This window comes from Orycteropus afer, unplaced genomic scaffold, assembly GCF_000298275.1.
Source record: "Orycteropus afer afer isolate SDZICR_OR568_19922 unplaced genomic scaffold, OryAfe1.0 scaffold00057, whole genome shotgun sequence".
Classification (NCBI taxonomy): domain Eukaryota; kingdom Metazoa; phylum Chordata; class Mammalia; order Tubulidentata; family Orycteropodidae; genus Orycteropus; species Orycteropus afer.
In genome coordinates this window covers 369625-386842 of record NW_006921644.1, presented here as the reverse complement: position 1 = coordinate 386842, position 17218 = coordinate 369625, and the positions used below count along the sequence as shown (strand labels likewise).

General features: G+C 39.9%; 1 protein-coding gene across 1 annotated transcript in view; it reads right to left on the bottom strand.

Annotated features, from left to right (window-relative positions):
• Positions 1-17218, bottom strand: part of CNTNAP4 (contactin associated protein family member 4) — a 330923-nt gene that overhangs the window by 32387 nt on the left and 281318 nt on the right. The window contains exons 15-16 of the mRNA XM_007939189.2: positions 11232-11402; positions 6916-7134 (exon numbers count right to left, since the gene is read on the bottom strand). Coding sequence (XP_007937380.2) covers positions 6916-7134; positions 11232-11402 — 390 coding nt within the window. The remainder of the gene's footprint in view (positions 1-6915; positions 7135-11231; positions 11403-17218) is intronic.

Genomic DNA, 17218 nt, shown 5'->3' with positions numbered 1-17218 from the left:
CTCGCTAAAAATGAAAAGAACTTGAACCACTTATAGATAAGACCAAAGACTACAGCCTTGTGCATGGATTACATCTCGACATAAAGGAAACAAAAATCCTTACAACTAGACCAATAAGCAACATCATGATAAATGCAGAAAAGATTGAAGTTGTCAAGGATTTAATTTTACATTGATCCACAGCCAATGCCCATGGAAGATGCAGTCAAGAAATCAAATGACATACTACACTGAGCAAACCTGCTGCAAAAGACCTCTTCGAAGTGTTAAAAATCAAAGACATCACTCTGAGGACTAGATGAGACTGACCCAAGTCATGGTATGTTCAACACACATGTGAAAGGCAGGCAATGAACGAGGAAGACAGAGAAAGAATTGATGCGTTTGAATTATGGTGCTGGTGAAGAATATTGAATTTACCATGGACTCCCAGAAGAATAAATAAATTTTTCTTGGAAGAAGCACAGCCAGAATGCTATGACTTTCTGTCATGTACTTTGGACATGTTATCAGGAGGGACTAGTCCCTGCAGAAGTACATCATGGCTGGTAAGCGAAAATGAGGAAGACCTGTAAATAACGGCTCAGGTCATGAGAGGAAGACCTACAATGACGTGGACTGACACAGTGGCTGCAAAACTGGGCTCAAGCATAGCAATGACTGTGAGGCTGGTGCAGGATGGGGCATCGTTCCATTCTGCTATACACAGGGTTGCTGTCAGTTGGAACTGACTTGATTGCATCTAACAACAACAGGTGCTGCAGAGGTCACTCTGACTCATGGTGACTCCACATGTATCATCGTAGAACTATGCTCCAGAGGTTCCAATGGGTAGTTTTTGAAGCAGATCACCAGGCCTTTCTTCCAAATTATCTCTGAGTAGACTGGAGCCTCCATTCAAGCACGTTAACCACGTGTCCCACCCAGGGAAAATTTAGCCTTCCAGAAACAGTGGTGTTAGTTAATGTAGATGGCTGTGACAATGGAAGCCCACCTGTCATATGCCATGGAATACTCTTCTTGAGGAAAGCACTGGAAAGACTGAGAGGAAAAGGAGTGTTCTCACTCATGTGTCAAAAACTACTTGGGTAAAATGGTAAAATGGCAATAGGAGTGAGCAACAGTGACACAGACAGAAAATCCAGTCAATGTTCTCTGAACAAACTCATGGCGAAGACATGTCCCAGTGGTAACAGTAGCAGAGAAGAGTGGACCTGTATGACTTCTAAGATGTCCACTGCCTGGCCATGTCTCTGGCTTGCCCATCCTGAGGCTTATTTTAAAGAAATAACCTGTTGGTGGTATTAGTTGTACTCTCTAGTCTTAAGAGACCCCATGTGAGTTCTGACTTCAGTCAACAGCCACTAAGATTTACCCTGTGGAGCTGGAAAAATCCACTGGGCGCTTCTTAGGATAATCACGAAAAAAAGTTATCTCAAGGCAAGAAGAACATAATTGAAAAGAATGATAAGAATTATTAAAGAGAAATGCAACTGTGACTGCATTGCACTTTGTAATGGGGGACACATTTGTTACACAAGGACATGAGACTGAAATAAAAATTACTCAAGCACAAGGCTCTTTGACATTCTTTTCTTCTTCTGCCCCTAACTGTATTTTAGCATATCAAAAACAAATTGAAAGAGAAAAAGGCATTGAAACAGTGAAATATATTAAAATTAAGAAGTTTTGTTTGTCAAAAAAGGAGTTCTGGTGGCACAGTGTCTAAGGCATTTGGATGTTAACCAGAAAGCTGGTAGTTCAAACCCACCAGCCACTCTGTGGAAGGAAGACAGGGCAATCTACCTTTTCACCACTTTGGAAAACCAATGTGGGTCACTTTGAGTTGGAATTGACTCCATGGCAGCAGGTTTGGTTTTCTGGTTTGATTAATCAAAAGACATCATTAACAATATGAAAAGGCAATTCACAGAGAGGTAGAAGACATTTGCAAGACATTTATCTGACCAGGGCCCTCCCAAAATTTATAAGGAACAGTTACAAATTTATTTTTTTTTTTTAAAAAAGAAGAGAGTCCTATAAAAAATGTGCAAGAGACTTGAACAGCCACTTCATGAAGGTGGATATCCAAACAGCCAACAGGAATTTGACAATATCTCCTAATTCTTAACATGCCCTTGTCCTATATCCCAAAAATTCCACTCCCAGGTATGTCCAAAAATCAAAAAACCAAACCCACTGCCATTGAGTGCTTTCTGATTCATAGCTCAGAGAAGAACTGCCCCATATGATTCCCAAGGCTGCACATTTTTACAGAAGCAGGCTGCTAGATAGTTCTCCCATGGAGATGCTGAGGGGTTCATAGCACCAACCTTCTGGTTAGCAGCTGAGTGCTTTAACCACAATGCCTTCAGGGCTCCCTAGGTATATACCCAACAAGAATGCAAATACATGCTCACCAAAAGACCAATGAAAGGATGTATCTGTAATGAACAAAACTCTGAAACTCCCAAAGCCCATCCACAGTAAAATACACCTTTGTAGTGCCAGATGCGGAAAGGCTCCCAGGTGAGCCCCCAACGCAGCTACGGTTGAGAAGCCTAGCCTCGGGCCTCATGCCTAGAGCTGAACCTTTGTGTATGGCATATAGCAAAGCATTCACTCTAGATGCTCCATGACTATTTGTAGATTTGATCTCATTCAATGCCAATGACCTCTGACCCTGTCAGGAGTCCTTCATTTCTCCTCCAGGTGCCAGCGACAGAGCAGCAAAATGCCCAACTTGAAAACCTGTCAGTAAAAGAACTTAAAGACTGGAAACAAAAATTGCAGACTTGGTTGAATGAAAATCAATTCAAGGCTAATTTAAGAAGCTTCTAGGAAAAATGCTGAATTTACAAACCAAAATAGAAAATGACCACTGTCACATTCCAGCTTTAGAAATGATTGACGCTTTTCTCCCCATCAGTTCCGTGGTTGGGGAATGTTTGTGAGCCTACGACAGCAGGGACCCTGGGACAACGAGTTCTCGGTGCCAACAAGGCCAAGGGCATATTGAACACAGTATTTAGCATCACATCACACAACTTGTTTTCCAAGGTCATAGAGAGCACCTCTGAATAAGAATATTAACTAAGATATGTTATAAATGACAGAAAAGGAGAAAGTGACGGAATGTGGAAATGCTGATAAAGACCCAGTGACACAATCACAAACAAGAATGGAGAAAGACGTCGACAGACAGGAGCTGAGTCATCACCACCATCGTGGAAGGCAATCTAGGGGTGGGATGATTGGGTGGAGGCCGTTCACTACAAGATCGCTCGCTGTTTCTAACCCTACTATCCCATTACATTGACATGAGCCTTTTTCGCTGACCCATGCGTGGGTTTTTATTCATTATTTTATTCCTCGTTCTCTTTGGATGGCATGGTGGATGGCATCCTGCATTTTAGATTAGTTGAAGATAACTGTTCTGGTAACTACAGGGATTTTTTTAAAGCCTTCAGTTTCATTATTCTTTGGTGTGGGCTAACACTAGTTGAATTTCTGAAGCTATTATCATTTTCTCATTACTATTTCAATTGTAGCTGACTGCTGCCAGCTATTTTTTTTTTTTAGTGCTATTTCTTTTTAATAATTTTGCTCAGAAATTACAGTGTTAGTCTCATCTCAGGGTTTAACTCTGAGATATAAACATACTTTCTGACTATCTTTATTAGAGAAAGTGAAGCAAGTGATTTAGAAAATACTGTGGAGCCCTTCATATTACCTCATTGCGGTTACTGCTACTGAGAGAGCACAAGATTTTAATGTCAAAAAATATATAATGTCAACAAAAGGCCACTGGCATAGGCCAGTGGAACATAACAATTACGTGGAACATAATTTAAATCAAAATGAACAAATATTCAAATATCCATTATCTTTTATTTGTAGGTAAAGTGTTAGATACTTTATTATCTAAAGGTAGATATTATTAGGTATTATTGTTAGGTAAAGTTGAGATACTATTATCTCAAACACACGTATTACCACAGTTTTGAAATACCTAGTATCTCATATTTGTAGTACAATAAACCAACTTCATTTGGGATTTGAAATATTCCACAATCACTTTTATGTATTCTGCTAAACTCTTTTACAAATAAGGTGCATACTTGGTAAAAGCCAATAAATACTGGAATACTAATATAATCTATTTTAGACTAACTTAGGCTTCCAGTTTTGACCTATGTTTCTAACAACCCAATTTCAAACATTATCATCATCAGTCCCTAGATTGAAAATGTTAATTATTAGTAAAAGAATAAAGTAAGTTATGCTGAATACTGCAGCTACTCTTTGCAATCACACTTAAACCCCATTCCTTTGCCCTCACATGCAAATACAAATGATAGTCATTACGCACATTTGAAAATACTGATTAGCCATGACTTTTTAAGAAAGAAGGCTGGATTTCAAACCAAACTCTGATTGCTCCCTTCACTCTTGAACTTGTGGGTAAGAGGAACGAAATGCTCTAAATGTTAATTTCACTGCCTTGCAACAACGGGCTCAAAACCAGCAACGACTGTGAGGCCGGCACAGGACTGGGCCAGGCTTCGTCCTGTCGTACACGTGGTCAGGACGACTCAGAACCGACACAACGGCACAAAGGTTAAGCAGAAAATTAATTACATTGGACTAAAGCAGAGGGTGTCCATCGTGAAAGGAGGCTTGGCCCTCAGACCCTAACAAGGCTCACTTCTAACATGCTGGAAAGCATCTGAACGTGCAGGAACACACTTTCCGAGAGAAGGGCCCTCCTAGATGCGACCTGCGCCGGCACCTGAACAAAGCGGCCCGATTTCCTGCTGACTGTGCATTTCCGGAAGAGGTGAGGTGGAAGGAGATGAGATACCGTCTCGGAGCCGAAAGAAGTACCAGAGGCCTTCTGCAGGCTGGCAGAAAGACCTTGTAGGCGGTGCATAACCTGGACTGTGCAGCCTGGAAATAGCTTCAATCACTGCTAAAGAGCTGGATAAAGGACGAACACAAGAAAAGCCACCTTCAGGTGAAACGAAAAATGGGGAAATAGAGGAACCCAGAAACCTATAAGGAAGCATCTTACGTGGTCTCTCGACAGGCAGTCATCTGCTTCTACCCAAGGCTGCAGCCTTTTGTTAAATGGATCCCTCTCAGCTTCCATTAAACGACGTCCATTTACTCACAGTTACCAGGGGAGAACTGTACAAACAGATTTTTATTACCAGCAAGTACAACATTCTTTCAGAGATTGTTTTCTTTCTGATTTTCAATGAATGTGACTGACATATAATCAGGATTTCAGCTTTAAACTTCCAAAAAGACATCCATCCTTGAATCTGAAAACATATGGTAACGTCAAAAGCCTAACCAACTGCTTTAATAACAATGAAATCTCTTCAGTGCTTATTAAAAATATGGCGCATAATAGACAAGAGACTCAAGACTTATCTAACACAATCTGTGATTTCACAGTCGTAGCTCTATCTATCCCTACCACTACCTGAAAACAACGAAAGCCACGGCTGTCTTCAGACACAATGCACAGTGGCTCCGTTTCTACGAAGCAGAAATTCTTACCGAGGATAGAAGGTGACCCACAGGCAAAGTGCAGCAGATTTCACTGAAGTATTTGAGAGCCGTTTCAGCCCTCTCAATTTCTAAGAATAGGAAGGTTATTTCCAAGTTAGTGACAGATTTCAAATGGCCATATCTATTGTTGTGGCCATTTCTTGATTTTTGCAATTCAAGAAATATCTATGTCAATTTCCTGACTGTGAGCTTCCAGGACAATATTAAAAGAAAAGTTATATACATATATATATATTCTTCATGTCTTGCTATTCCCATATCCTTTAAAAGTCCATAAAGGGGCCAAAAGAGAAGACTGTCTAACACAAGCCCTACTCACAGAAGCTGTTCATTAAATATTTGTTGGATGAAAGAAAGAATAACTGATAGAAAGAATGAGCCCATAAATTCCTGAGAAATCCTAAATGGGTCTCAGTAAAATATGTCACAAATAAGCTTCATCCTTTGAAGTGGGAGAGAGCTCAGACAAGGGTGTTAAGTAATAGAAAATGTATGGAATGGGGATCTGATATTTTTTGTTCTAACACTTAACTCTGAAAATCCTGAGATATAATTTCTGATTATTGTTCATATAGTCTTCTTTATAGCTGTGTTGTGTTGTTATTTATATTAAAATGTATGAGTAATGACTGGGTAAAAGAGAATTCCTTGATCTTCATGGTCCATGAGTACTGTAAAGTAATTAGCAACGATGCAAAAGAAAGTAAAAAAACCCAAAAGGCTCCCGTTCTCGAGTATATCAAAGCCAGGTGAATGGATGAAGGAAGGAAAGGAGCAATATTTGGATATGAACATGCAGTAGGTGAACAGGGGCTATCAGAATACTAGACAATGATGGTGGAAACCACAGGAAGGGCTGTTCGAGGAAACAGGTCTCCCTCTCCACAGGAAACAGAGAGAAGCATTTCCACCATCATGCTTGAAAGTGCTGATGTAAACAAACAAAACGCAAATAAACCAATGAAACAAAACTGGAACAAATCAAACGATGTGTCATGCTTATACTGCAGACTTACAAATTAGTCAAACTTAAGTTTGGATCTCATTGACAAGATAGATTTCTGAAGGCAAGTCACTTCGACCCCCTGGACCTCAGTTAACTCATAAAATCGGCAAAATAATCCCTATTTCACAGGTTGGTGGTGAGAAAGAAATGCAGCACCTACTGGTTTTCAGTAAATAAACCAAAAGCCTCCAAGTTGATTCTGACTCATGGAAAACTCAAAAACCAATGGATTATCATCATGTTCTCGAGTTGGTACTACGTTCTTTGTCCCACCTCTCCACACCGACAGCCCACAACGCAACGACAAACCGCCTCCCAGCAGAGCTCACCCACAAACAGCTGGCTGTTGAGCTGTAACAGGGCGTGCCCATCAGCGGGTGCAGGCTGTGTCTTCTGTGAGAGCTGATCCACTTGAATGGATGCCTCCTTCACGTTCCTTTCGACTCTGACGTGGTGCCACTGGTTATCGTTGAAGTGAGTGGGTGACTGCACCGAGACTTCAAAAGGCCCATTCCCCACGTCAAATGAAAAGGTCACTTCTGCTGGAGCTGGAAACAGCAGACACGAAGCTTGTTCAAATTAGTTCCTATGGCAGTGAACTGAGTCTCTAATACTTAGGAATAGCACCACAACATAAAAATCACTAAATACAAAGGACAACCATTTGAATTTTATGGAAGAGACTAATGACATTGGTACTGACTGATGTAGGTGACAGGGTACATTTTCCTTTGGGGACAAACATAGTTTAACAAATTTGTTCTTTGGGTTATATTTTTTATATCGCTAAATAGTAAAGTTTTACTCAACAGCAATTAATAAGGACAGTGCAAAATATTACATGGATATAGCCAGACCAAGAAACTAAATAGCATCTAAGTTTTGTAAATACAGTTCATTTACACTGACACAAAGCTTATATAAGTTTCAAATGTCTGACAGGAAGATATCAGTAGCAGTCTATGACTACAACAAAATGATATGACTGGTTGTTTTCTAATTAAGTAATTTGATAATTAACCTTTTTTTTTTTTTGTAATTTTAACCAGTTGCATTTAAATCCTTCTTAAAATTGTTATTGTTGTTGTGAGGTGCCGTCAAGTTGGATCCCACTCATAGTGCCCCTGTGTACAACAAAATGCAACACTGCCCCATCCTCTCCCACCTTCGTAATGATTGCCGAGCTTGAGTCCACTGCTGTAACCACTGTCGATCCATCTCGTTGGGGGTCTTCCTCCTCTCCGCTGCCCACCCACTTTCCCAAGCATGATAGCCTATGCCAGGAACTGATCCCTCCTGATAACATGTCCAACATACGAGAGAGAAAGTCTTGCCGTCCACACTTCTAAGGACCGTTCTGGCTATACTTCGTCCAAGACAGACCTGTTTGTTCTTCTGGCAGTCCATGGTGTGTTTAATATTCTTTGCCAACACCAGAATTCAAATGCATCGATTCTTCTCTGGTCTTCCTTATTCACTGTCCAGCCTTTGCATGTCCATGAGGCAGTTGAAAATACCACGGCCTGGGTCAGGCACACCTTAGCCTTCAAAGTGACATCTTTGTTTCTTAACATTTTAAAGAGGTCTTTTGCAGCAGATTTGTCCAGTGCAATATGCTGTTTGATGTCCTGACTGCAGTCGATGGAGGTTGATTATGTATCCAAGTATAATGAAATTCTTGACAACTTCAATCTTTCCTCAGTTTATCACAATGTTGTTTATTAGTTCACTTGTGAGGATTTTTGTTTTCCTTATGTTGAGGTGTAATCCATTCTGAAGACTGTTCTTTGATCTTCATTAGGAAGTGCTTCTTCAAAAGTGAAGTCCTCTTCACTTTCAGTAAGTAGGGTTGTATCATCTGCACATGTCAGGTTGTTAATGAGTCTTCCTCCAAACCTGATGCTGCGTTCTTCTCTTCACACAGTCCAGCTTCTTAGATTATTTGCTCAGCATACAGATTGAATAAGTGTGGTGAAAGGATACACTCCTGACATACACTGTTCCTGGTTTTGAACCACCGTGTATTTCCTTATTCTGTTTGAATGACTGCCTCTTGGTTTACACACAGGCTTCTCAGGAGCACACTTAAGTGGTCCGGAATTCCTATTCTTTGCAAAGTTATCCAAAATTTGTTATGATCTGCAAAGTCAAATGTCTTCACATAGTCAATAAAATGCAGATAAACATCTTTCTGGTATTCTCTACTTTCAGCCAAGATCCATCTGACATCAGCAATGATTTCCCTCCTTCCACGTCCTCTTCTCAATTCATCTTGAATTTCTGGCAGTTCTCTATTGATGTACTGCTACAACCATTTTTGAATTATCTTCAGCAAAATTTTACTTGCCTGTGATAGTAATGATATTGTTCAATAACTTCCACATTCTGTGGGGTCACCTTTCTTTGGAAAAGGTACAGATATGGATCTCTTCCACTTGGTTACTCAGGGAGTTAGTTGTCATCCAAATTTCTTGGCACAGATGAGTGGGCACTTCTGGAGTTGCATTTGTATTGAAACATCTCAACTGCTATTCTGTCAGTTCCTGGAGACTTGTTTTTAGCCAATGACTCCAACGCAGCTTGAACTTTTTCCTTTCAGTATCATCAGCTCTTGATCATATGGCACCTCCTGAAATGGCTGAACATCAACCAATTGTTTTTGGCACAGTGACTCTGTGTATTCCTCAGAACTTTTGATGTTTCCTCCACCATTAAATATTTTGCCCACAGAATTCTTCAATGTTCCAACTCAAGGCATGAATGTTTTTAAAGTTCTCTTAGCTTGAGAAATGCCCAGTGTGTTCGTTTTCTAATGCCAGGCCTTTGCACATTTCACTATAATACCTTATCTTCTTCAGCTGTCCTTTGAAATCTTCTGTTCAACTCTTGTATTTCATCATTTCTTCCATTCGCTTTAGCTACTCTACATTCAAAAGTGAATATCAGAGTCTCTTCTGATATCTATTTTGGTCTTTTCTTTCTTCCCTGTCTTTTTAATGATCTTTTGTTTTCTTCACATCTGATGTTCTTGATATTATCCCACAACTCTTCTGATCTTCAGTTGTTGGTATTCAGGGTGCCATATCTATTCTTCAGGGCATCTCTAAATTCATATGGGATATATTCATGGTCATAATTTGGTTCTCGTGGACTTGTTTTAAATTTCTTTAGTTTCAACTTGAACTTGCATACAAGCAACTGATGATCTATTACACTGTCAGTCACTGGCCTTGTTCTGATTGATAATATTGACCTTCTCCATTGTCTCTTTCCACAGAGGAAGTCAATCTGATTCCTGTGTATTCCATCTGTTGAGGTCCACATCACCATTTATGTTGTTGAAGAAAGGTATCTACAATGAATAAGTTGTTGGTCTTGCAAAATTCTATCAATGGGCCTCCAGAGTCATTTCTGTCACCAAAGGCATATTGTCCAACTATCCATCCTTCTTCTTTGTTTCCAACTTTCACATTCCAATCACTGGTAATTATCAATGCATCTTGATCGCATGTTTGGTCAATTTCAGACTGCAGAAGTTGGTAAAACTCTTCAATTTCTTCTTCTTTGGCTTTGTCAGCTAGTGCATAAGTTTCAATAACAGTAGTATTAATTGGTCTTACTTTTATGCATAAGGATATTATCCTATCACTGACTGCATTTTACTTCAGGATCTTGAAATGTTCTTTTTGACAATGAATGTGATGCCATTCCTCTTCAACTTATCATTTCAAGCACAGTAGATTATATGATTGTATGAATCAAAATGGCCGGTATCCATTTCAGCTCACGAATGCCTAGGATATTGATCTTCATGTGTTCCATTTCATATTGACAACTTCCAATTCTCCTAGATTCATGCTTTATCCATGTCACATTCTGACTATTAATAGATGTTTTCAGCTGTTTCTTCTCATTCTGAATCATGCCCCATCAGCAGATGGAGCTTCTGCAAGTTTTACTCCATCCTCTACTTCAAGGAGGCAGCTCTTTCCCAGTCATACTGTAAGTGCCTCCCGAGCTGAGGGCTCACCTTCCAGCACTGGATCAGAAAATGTCCCACGGCTATTCACGATGTTTTCAGTGGCTGATTTTTCAGAAGTCACAGCCATGTCCTTTTTCTCAGTCTGTCTTTGTCTGGCAGGTTTGTTGAAACCTGTCTACCATGGGTGACCCTGTTGGTATCTGAAATACTGATGGCATTGCTTCCAACTTCACAGTAACATGCAAGCCAGCACAGTACAACAAACTGACAGATGAGTAGTAAAAACTGGTTCTAGAGAGCACCTGTCATTTTCACATATTATACGTTCATCATCAAATTATTTTCTTATAATTAGGCTAATTTAAAATCATAAACTCACTGCCATGGAGTGGGATCCACCTCACAGAGACCCCTCCGCGGGTTTCCGAGGAGGTATCACTACACAAGTAGATTGCCCAACCTTCCTTCTGAGGAGTGGCTGGTGGGTTTGAACCGCCAGCCTTCTGGTTAGCAGTCAAATGCCTTAAGCACTATGCCACCAGAAATTTAAAAACAGGAAACAGAGAAGTCAGCTGACAAGGTGGAAATTAACTTAAGTATTGGTTGAAGGATTTACTGTTCAATGAGAGGATCCCACAGACGTCCCTGGAGAAGGAGACTTACAGTGTAGCTCTATCCGGATGAAATCCGTAATCCCCAGGTTCTCTAAAAATACTCCAGAGGAAGCTGTTGTCTTAAAAAAGAAAGACACATCAGCACTGAGTTCTCCGCGGAAAGTAGGAAAATGAAGGTATGACGCCTCAGTATTGAAAGAAGCGGAATTCCAAAATGACTCTGTTTTTTTAAGAAAAAGAGAAGAGTGAAAAAGAAAATAAATCAATGAAGTGAAATTAATGACATAATTACATTCTCTATACTTAGCATTTTATTATTAAAACCTTGTTAATACATATGAGCACATGTTTTTCTTTTTCCTACATGCTACATACGAGCATGTAGTAGACACGGCATGAGCACATGCATGTCAATTTTACCCAGGCTGGAATAGAAGACTCACGGTTGCCATGGAAATGGTCTGAGTTTATATTTTATATAAGAAAGAGACCATCAGGACACATCTTAGCCTAAGTACCATCATCTCCCGAAGTATCCTGATCAAATGGATTTGCCAAACATGAATAGTCCTAATTGTTTTCTGTTAACTTGAAAATTTTAACACCAACTGAACTTTGAATCAGAGGCTCCGACAGAAGCTCAAAGTGTTTTCTGTTCTGACGCTTCTAACACAAACGCGTCACAGTCACATTGCTCAACTAACTTCTCATTAACGTGCCTTGTGATTTTCTAAACGGAAAGTGACACTCAAAATAGTGGCATCTAATTGAAGACCAAGAGATTGTCCTATGCTGTGCTGATGCTCCCATCAAAAGACTTGCTCCGTTCAAAATGATCTCTTACTTTCTTATAACAGTGAAAATTTTAAAAAGAACATTTTCATTGCATACATTTATTCTTTGTAATTTTTAACATTCAAAGACAACAGATGGAAAAGGCTCTGAAAATTTTTTACATGCTCAAAAGAGGCAGGCGATGTTTAAAAGGTTGTGCCGTAAATTAGGAGATCCAAAATTTTTTTGTGGAATATAAAGTGAATTATAATGTTGCTCCCAACTCAAAATCTCATCTTCACTGCCCCATTTCATTTTTTTTTTTTTTAAATTTCAGATATTTGCAAATTTCCTTTCAAGGGGGAGGGCGAAGCCCTGTGGGCCCTACTTAACAATATGTGTGAGAAATAAAATATAAGCGTGGTGGCATGAAGTGATGGGAGTGAAATCCAGCCAGAGAAGTATGGCAGATGAGGTACATTATCAGGGAAATGAGCTACGCGTTGCCGCTGCTGCCAGCAGCCTCTGGACACATCCAATATAAACACACAGCTTCAGCTTTAAGGAACTGCCTCCACACGTACTCACATCACTGGATAAAATTCCATCTAAATTACCTTCCTGGAAGAAAGGTCTATTTATCCTCTGAAGTTAGAAAGCAGCAAATTCAAAACAACCGTTGATGATGCCAGCAGAGAACGGATACCACGCAAGGGTTCAAAATCACAGACTTGGTTCTACTTCTACATATTCTTAGATTTTAATTGATTTTCTATTATTTCTGGACCAAACAAACCACACACTGCTCATGTCTCTCTTATTTCTGACATTTTTTCTTGGGGAGTTCATTTCAGAGTGAATGCTCAAGTCCTATGTGGACAACCTTTGTGCTGAATTGATTCAACTGAGAATCTCTGAGTTCTTTTTTTCTCTAGAGTCAAATGAAACTGTGTACTATTTGAACACACCAAGCCTATTCCTTATTTCCTTTTCCAACTATTTCTTAGAAGTGAGAAGTTTTGATCTCTAGCAAGACTGCAAGAAAATGCAAAATATCTAGTCAGGAATAACAACATATTTGTTTTTGTAAAAAATTCCTCATCTGGCTTGTTTTTAGGAAAAAAAAGATGTCCTTTTGATGGCCATGTTATATTTGAAAATCAAGATCATGCTATAACTTCAAATTATAGAATGTTATTAAACATTATGCATTTGATCTGATTAGAAAATGAACGTTCAGAATTATTTAAAGGTCTAAGTTCGATAACATTATTAGAAGAGATGACATTTTATTTATTTCATTTTTATATTATAACTAAGGCAATAAAGCATCATATAGGAAGCTGCAGGGGACTAGTTTAAACAGAGGAAGAGCTCTGTGATTTGCTGCTATCTATACAATGAATGCTTTTAAGATAATGGAACAGTTTATTACCACAGGTAGATTAAACACACCCTCACATACTCAACAGTATCTATTTTGTCTAGTTTAGCAAACCTTATTTTACAGATTCACAGTAAGGAGAAAATGAAGGAAGGACATTTTAATGGATTAAGAGATTTCTATTCATACGTAACAATGATAAGAAAACAAAGGCCAATATGTCCATGATCCAGTAACGTTAATGGTAGATAACAGCCCAGCCCTTACAGCCTGTGCTCAGAAGCATCCAGGGTGAGTCTGGCCTGCTTCAGGGAAAGGCAGCTGGAGCAGCGGGCAGTGAAGGGCCCAGCAGGCAGCCACCCAGTGGGCAGCTGCCTGTCCTTTGAAGAGAGAGGAGTGCAAGGCTAAAGTGGTTTGAAAACCCTTAAGCTGCATAGTGGCAACTCCAATGCCACCACTCATGGAGGAATTCTAGTCAGGAGACAGTAGGACCCCTTTCATCGTCACAAACAAAACAAATCACGACACATGATTCCAAGCAATTAATTACATAATTAATAATAAATATACATTTTCAATTAAGTTCAACATAATGTGCTAGAGATTTGAAAACAGGCCTTGGGAGGAACGCTGTCTCTCATCTTGCCAGAATCATAAAATTGTATGTCTGTCCCTCCCGTCTGGATATACAGTTATTTACATAGAAGAGGGAAGGGTACTAAATATTGGATTCCATATGTGTGTGGATGTGTGTGTGTGTGTGTGTGTATCTGAAAAAAAGCCCATTCAGGAAAATTAGCTTGTTAGTATAAGATTATGAGTGACTTCTTAAATATTTTTCTAGACTGTTATTTATATCATTAATAGATTATCCCTAAAAAAATCCCTTTAGAGAAACAGAAATAGACTAGTGGTGATCTAGGGTTGGGGGAGGTGGGGACCTGGCTATGACAGCTGAGGAGTAGGGGGTTTCTTCCTGGAGTGATGACAATGTTATAAAATTGATTGTGGTGATGGTTACACAACTCTGTGAATCTATTAAAAGCCATTGTTTTGTATACTTGAAATAGGTGACGTGCAAGGTGTAGACCTGATGTATGAACTAAATCATCAAAAACCTTCTTAAAGCATACAGAATATTTTAAAAATGTATTGTTTTCTGAAACAGTATCTTTTACTTCTAATATTAAAATGTATAAAAGATGCCAACACTATCTTTCTTAAAAGCAATGAAAGTAAAATATTAAAATGCCAAAGTAAGGATTAATTTACTTGTCGAATACATCTTTCTGAACATTTAATATTCATAAAAAATAAGCTAGAAGACATAAATTTCTTTTCATTAAAATGTTCATTTTGAGATCATGGTAGATACACATGCAGTTGGAAGTAATAACAGAGAAAACCTGTGAACTCCTGACCCAGTTCCTCCCCATGGTAACATCTGCAAGATTGTAGTTCACAATCATAGCCAGGATGCTGATGCTGGTACCATGGAGATGCAGACCATTTCCACCCCAAGGGTCCTCTGGTTGCCCTTGAATAGCCATGCCCAGCCGCTCCCTCCCCAACCCCTGACAACCACTAGTAAGTTCTCGCTCCATTTCTACGGTTTTGTCATTTTGAGAAAGTTACACAAATAGAGAAACACAGTTTGTAGCTCCCTCCCCAACCCCTGACAACCACTAGTAAGTTCTTGCTCCATTTCTACGGTTTTGTCATTTTGAGAAAGTTACACAAATAGAGAAACACAGTGTGTAGCTCTCCCCCCTTCACTCAGCATTATTCCCTGGTGATTTACGCAGGCTGTTACACGCACAAAATAATAGTAATAATTCTTGTTACTATTATTTTCTACTGCTGGGTAGCTGTGGTGCAGTGAATTACTTGGTATGACTTTTTTAGCCATAGCCTTTCTAACTCCCACTGGATTCCTGAGTGGGACCAAGCAAAGAAGGTTTGTAGAACTCTGGGCTGGGGTTGGTTAGTTCTGTCACTCTGCCAGGCCTTCCTAGAGACAGAGGGGAGATCTCACTGCCATCAAGAGAGAAGAGCTGGAGGTGAATTAGAGTGTGTCGCTGGACCCGAGATCCCTGCACCGGACCTCCTTGGCAGAGACACACCCTAGCAGAGAGAGACTCCTGCAGAAACATGGTCGCAGTGGAAGCAAGAGGCGAGAGACAGAGCGGCAGCCTTCACTGGCCCACAGAGCTATAAAGCTGAGTACCCTTAGGCAGGAGGCTTGCTGACGGAGTGGGGTACACCTAGGTGCCTCTATCAGCAGAGCTACAAGAGCTGTGTAACACTTGCCTAAGCAGGGCAGAGCCAGGCCGAGAGGCCAAGGGGCAGAAAAGTGTGTCTGAGGGCACAGCAGAGAGGAGACTGTCCTGATTGGAGAATTGTACCCTGAGCACATTCCTGAACCGGAATTTCAGCCTGTTACTTCCTTAATAAACCCCATAATCCTGAGTATTGTCTGTGAGTTCTGTGTGGCCACTGCAACGAATTATCATACCCAGCAGAGAAGCAGTGAGTGCTGTGGGAGGGACAGCGGGTGTCAGAGTTAGGAAAAAGGTTGGAGGGTGGCGGTATGTCTGGCCTCTTAGGAATAAGCCTTGGGCTGCTGATGGTGACTCTGTTTCCCCCTCGTGAGACTGGAGGAGGTTGGAAGATGCCACCTCCGTGTCCTTTTAGCAGTGGCATTTCATGGTACAGATACACTACAATTTATTTAACCGTTTACCCATTGAAGGGTATCTGGGTTGTTTCCAGTTTTTGACTATTGCAAATAAAGCTGTTATGAATATCTGTGTACAAGTTTTTATATGAATATAAGGTTTCATTTATCTGTGGTGAATGCCCAAGGAAACAACTGCTGGGTTATATGACAGTTACATGTCAGGTTTTGTTTTTTTTTTTTTTTAATAAATTGCCAAACTGTTTTCCAAAGTCTCTGTATGATTTTATATTCCTGTCAGCCACAAATGAGTGACCCAGTTTCTCTATATTCTTGTCAGCATTTGGTGTTGTCACTGTGTTGTTTAGCCTTCTGACATGGACAGTGATATCTTACATACTTTTAATATATATCCTTAGTGGCTAATCTACTTCCGTAGTGATATCGCCTCGGAAACCCAACGAGGGGTCGCTGTGAGTCGGGCCGACTCAATGGCATAACAACAATGTAACAACAACCACCACCAGTGGCTAAGGAGCTCTGGTGGCATAGTGCCTAAGGCATCTGACTGCTAACCAGAGGACTGGTGGTTCAAACCCACCAGCCATTCCTCGGAAGGAAGGCTGGGCAATCTTCTTCCACAGAGATACTGCCTCAGAAACCCAAGGAGGGGTTGCTATGAGTCGAAATTGACTCCATGGCAGTGAGCTTGTTGAGTTTTTTTTGGTGTTGTTTAGTGGCTAATGTTATTTAAATATCTTTTCATGGGCTATTTTCCATCTGCAGTGCCTCTTTAGTGAAATGTCTCTTGCCCAAGTTCTAATTGTATTGTCTGCTTTTTGTACTTCTGACTTTAGAGAGGCCTTTATGTATTCTAGATACCAGTTGTCTGTTGAATCTGTGGTTAGCAGATATTTTATCCAAGTTTGTAGTATGTCTTTCATCCTCTAAGTAAAGTCTTTCTTGGACTGAAATTTTTTAATTTTGATAAATCCAATTTATCAGTTTTCCTTTGAGTCATGCTTTTGATGTATAAGAACTCTTTGCCAAGCCCTAGATTAAAATACATCCCTTTCTTAAAGTGTTTAAAAAAAAAAACCTCAACAAATTAAAATTCTGAGATGAAGAATATTTTACCAGCCAAGTTCATCCTTCTCAATATTTAAAAATCAAGCAGGAATGTATAGATTTTTTTTTTTTT